Source organism: Geotrypetes seraphini, chromosome 15 (genome assembly GCF_902459505.1).
Source record: "Geotrypetes seraphini chromosome 15, aGeoSer1.1, whole genome shotgun sequence".
Taxonomy (NCBI): Eukaryota; Metazoa; Chordata; class Amphibia; order Gymnophiona; family Dermophiidae; genus Geotrypetes; species Geotrypetes seraphini.
The window spans coordinates 9,653,915-9,658,839 of NC_047098.1; the positions used below are offsets into that span (position 1 = coordinate 9,653,915).

Genomic DNA, 4,925 nt, shown 5'->3' on the forward strand with positions numbered 1-4,925 from the left:
ATAGTGTCAGCATCCGAAAAAAGGTGGGTCTTTCATCTTCCTCTGAAAGCCCCAACGGCCAATAGACGAGTGGTACTGTTCGCTCAACCGAAAAGGTGCATATTAGCATAACGGGCGGGGACTGACTCCTGGAGGGCCACCAATCAACCCTCGCAGAGCCCGGGGGGCAAAACCAGGCGGGAGCGTCGTGGTTGACGGGCGGCTCGTCCCGCGAACGAGCGTCGCCCCTCGGCCCCCTCTCCTCCAATCAGGCGACTCGAGCCCGCCCGTTTATCATTTGTATTTAATTCCCGGCTCCTCGTAGAAAGTCCTTCATTCTTCTCCGCACAGTCGTCGGAGTCGTAGCCTCGATAAACGGGGAGGGGGGGATATTAAGTCTTCGGCATTTGACTAACCGATTACGTTTTTATTTTTCTCTATCTTTCCGCGAATTCTCTCTTTAACGCGTCGCTAAATAAAATGGCTGATACTGCAGTCGATACCACTAAAGAAGCCCCCACCACCAAGGTAATAAAAAAAAAAAAAAAAAAAGCAAACCAATCAAAAAAAAATAAAAAATAAATATTACGTGATAAAGGTTGATTATTTTTCTCTCCCTCCCCCCCCCCCTTTAGCCTTTGCTCGTCCGTGCGCCTTTTTCTTTGTTGGGCTCCACGCGGTCTTTCAGCCCTAAATGACAGATGTCGCTTCTGACACGAGCGAAACAAAAGCGCCGCAAATCCGCCTTCTTACGTGTTTCGCGCGAAGTGTTCGGGGGTCGGGGGGGGGGGTCTTTTCCCACCATCTCCACCCCGTCGGTGCCCGCCGAGGGGGCCCGCTCAGGTGCATAGGAAGGTGATGGCTTTGGGGGTGGGAGGGGTGGTGGGGGTCTTCCTTTTTCTCATGTTCCTCTGGAGATTTTTTTTTTGTTTGTTTGTTTCTCTCCCGCGTTGGAACTCGGCTTAACTTTCGACCTGGTTTCTGTTATTAGGGATTCTTTTGACTTTGGCTCCCGCGCTTTTTTCCTCTCCTTCCCGGCTTTTTTTTTTTTTTTTTTTTTTTGCGTTTCCGCATTTCCCGGAGGCGCGTGGCAAGACCCGTTTCCCGCTCGCCCCGGGGGGGAGACGAAACCGGATGGGTAAAAAAGCGGGAGCGGACTTCGTTTTAGAAAACCTTTTCGGCGACTTCAGCTTTTCTTGTTATTATTGGGTGGTTTGTTTGTCTTTCTTTTTTGTGAGAAGACGTTTCGCGCTTTTTTTTTTTTGTGGTTTTCGTCAGATCGGGAGGGGGGGGTCGCGTTACTCGTTTCCCACCTCGCCGAACGTGTCGTGTAGAGCCCGGTGAGGTGAATGGACCTAAAACGCGTCGTCGAAAGCCCAGATGATTATTACTAAAAATATCGTTGGGGGGGGGGGAAGGAAGGGTTCGGTAGGGCTTGAACTTGCCCGTTCGTCGGCCGACCGTGACGGTTCGGGCTCTCCGACGGCGCGGAGTTAACCCGGGGCAGGAAAACGGCGGGAAGGGCGGGCACGCGCCAGCTGCAAAGGGAACAGGGAAGGGTTGGGGGGGGGAGCGCGTGCGTGCAAGAGCGCCTTATGTGCGCGCGAGTCTCTTTGTTTGGCGCGAGGGCGCGCGCAGCCCTCGGCCTGCCCTAAAGGCGGGAGCGCTTGGCGCCTGGAACCCGGTGCGCTTCACCGCGCAGGCGCGGGCTCGTCTCGGCAGGAGGAGGAGCAGCAGCGGTACTGATGCTTTCTTGACTCGCCCTTCCCGCCCCCGTGTCTTGAGAGGGAGGATGCTGGTAACCATGCAAATTGTGGTCTCGAGTCAACGGCGCTTTTGTGCTTCCTCCCACCCCTTTTCAGTGATGCACAACTGTTAAGACTTTGGCTTTGCCCTGGGTTTCCTGCTGTTGGTGATGCGCTGCGACATCTCGCCCAGAGCTGCGCTGATAAAACCCACACAAGGGCCTGATTCATTAATGCTCGTTCTGCATTAGCCCCTTCTGGTCCTTAAAAAAAAAGTTTGCCGTTCTGTGGCCGTGTATTGTTTTCCTCCAATAAAAAAAATATCATGCATAATTGTTTATTGATCTCTATTTCAGTGGCTACGAAAGCATCTATATGGAAGTCTTAATTTTCATGCCCCCTTATTGCCCTTACTTTTTCCCATTTTGCATAACATACACATGTCACCACCCAGGGTTTCCTGTTTTTAGCTATCTTTACATCCCTATTAAGTTTTCTTGTATTGGTCAGATTATCTGACTTTTTATGGTTACTTTGAGTCTTTTGTAGACAAATTATTTTTACAAAATTAATACCTGACATGGTGCTTTGGCACAAACCAGCTTGTTCATTTGCATTTAATTTCTGCTTGTAAGAGGAAATACAGTGTATTATGCTAAGAAATTAGGTTTTAAAACAGTTCTTATATTGATAATATAGATTTCAATAAATATATTTAATTCATTTTTTGCATTTTGCTTCTAAATGAATAAAGCAAGTATCCATCTCATATGTTAACACTTTCTTTTTTGCCATCTTGTAGATGGTGCCCCTGCTGAGCGCGTTCTACATTCTATTCATGCAACAAATTCTCTCCTGTGCCTTAGGATTTGAAGGAGAAGGAGAAGGAAAAGAAGGAAGTTGCAGAAGAAACAGATAAGGCAGAAAATGGAAGTGGTGATGCTCCTGCCAACGGAACAGTGAGTGAAGTTTTCTTTGGGAAATTATTATATTTTCCAATAGCATATGGAAACTAGTTTTTTAATTTGTTCCTGTTATAGGAAGAAAATGGCGCTGTTCACAGTGAAGAAAATACTGAAGAGCCAGAGGAAGACGATGATGATGAAGGTAGAGACTATGGTTGACCTAATGTCTAGGGATTAGTAGTCAACTTTTGCACTTTGGTTTCTAGTCAAATTTTTGTCATTGGGAATAAAGGAAAAAATGCTTTATTAGACAAAACTGTAAATACCATAGTCTTTTAGCATTCATGCATGCTTCTCTTAAGTATAGTTACATCAAATATTTGTGGTATCATCTCAATGAAATGTGCCATCCAGATTAGTACTTTTAATACAGGAGCATATAATATTTTTTTTAAGCTGAAGGAGAAGGTGAAGGAGAAGAGGAGGAAGAAGGTGAAGGAGAAGAGGATGGGGGTGAGGAAGAAACAGATGGCCATCCAGGGAAGCGTGCAGCAGAAGAAGAGGTAATTGGATGGAGAGGGGGGTAAAGAATTTCACAACTGATGCATAGAAACAATAAATGATCTTTTGTTCAGCATTGCAAAGTCAGAATGAAGATCTTTTTTTAATGAAAATATGAATCCTGAGAAAGGTGATAGTTTGCTCAATTGCACACACTACTTAGAAGTATGTTAATAAAGTTGTAAGATCAGAGAGTACTTTAGGGGTAAACAAACTTGGTCCTCAAGGACTACTAACGTAACATAGTAGATGACGGCAGATAAAGACCCAAATGGTCCATCCTTTCAGGATTTCCCTAATGAATATGCATAAGATATAATTGCATGCACTGTTTCTATTATATGCAAGTAAATCTTGGGAAAATCTGACTGAGTTGTAGTCCTTGAAGACCAAGGATACCCATGCCTGCTTCTGAGGATCCTAATGTAGGGTAAGAGTGTCTTTTTGGCCATTCCTTGTTTTAAACTTAACTCTAAAAGAATGTGTAGTCCCTGATTTTTTTCCCTTGAAATCTACTTCAGATCCTATAATGCATCAGGACAGTGATGTTAGAAATTCAGGTTTGATACAAAATTGCTTGTATTAGGGTAATGTGGTAGCTCTGCTATAGCAATTAGGTAAATCTGGATTATAAATATTAAAGATAACTGTATTCAATTCACAGACATTTAAATCATTAGTAAGGCTTGGATTTGCCTTAGCTCCAATATTAGATACAACATCAAAACTCTTATGGTGTGAAAGAAGTATCTAGTGCAGTTTATTATATTTTTATTCAAACAGGATAGTGAAACTATTGTTATGGCTTTGCTCATATGCAGTTCCTTCATGTATTTTGATAGCCATTTCACTCTGCCCTACAAGAAATTACATCTATCAGATGTATTAGTACCAGCTTGTAAGAATGATATGTCAGATATATTCATTGGTACCAGCTTGAGCACCCCTAATATTGCAAGAACTCCTTGACACTGTCCAGGAAAGGATTGGGGTTAACACCCCCCAATAATTATGAAAAGTTGGCTTCTACAGACGTATTCACCTAAAATATTTACTATATTTAAGTTTTGTTTTATAATCATGAATGCAGGGAAGGTACAGCATTGCAAATATAATTTTTTTTTCTTTACATGTACAGGAGGAAGTTGAACCTAAAAAACAGAAGACAGAAAATGGAGATTCCACAGAAGTTAAAAAAACAGCTTAAATCCTTTCTGCTGAATTTTTATAGCTTAAATGACATGGTTGACTTTAATTGTAGAGAATGTGCTTTATATCTGTACATTTTACAGAACAACTTTTTATATACTGTAAACTCACATGCACTATAGACCTGTAACATCACACAACAAGATAGCTAAGGTTTTTTTGTAAAATGTTATTTATTGGTGCTTGTTTGTACTGGTTGACTGCTACAATAAAAGAAACATTGACTTTTGTTTTTAAGTGGTGGTTTAGCTTTGCTTTTTGTACACCGTTGAAGCACATGCCTTGCATTTTAAGTACAGCCATGTGTATTCTTGAGTAAAGCTGCCTTCCTGTAATATAATGGTGTTTAGGATAGCAAGCTGATATGCAATGAAGGCCAAAGATTTGGGTCTTATTAAGTCAGGTTCAACCTGGTTCTTTCTGTATAGATCTTTGGACTCAATTTTTGTTGCTGTTGGTATATATAGTTTGTGGTGCAAACAAGGTTTAAAAATGACAAGGTTCACTATGTAAATTTTATCTTGTA

The 4,925-nt window shown here is 42.5% G+C and overlaps 1 protein-coding gene across 1 annotated transcript; it reads left to right on the forward strand.

Moving 5' to 3' along the window:
- The first annotated feature begins 301 nt into the window (after window positions 1–301).
- Window positions 302–4,636, forward strand: LOC117349475 (prothymosin alpha-A-like). Its single transcript, XM_033922998.1, has 5 exons — window positions 302–507; window positions 2,591–2,683; window positions 2,765–2,831; window positions 3,086–3,192; window positions 4,329–4,636. Exons 1-5 carry the CDS (start codon window positions 460–462, stop codon window positions 4,395–4,397), a joined length of 384 nt encoding a protein of 127 aa, XP_033778889.1. The 5' UTR covers window positions 302–459; the 3' UTR covers window positions 4,398–4,636.
- The last annotated feature ends 289 nt before the right edge of the window (window positions 4,637–4,925 follow it).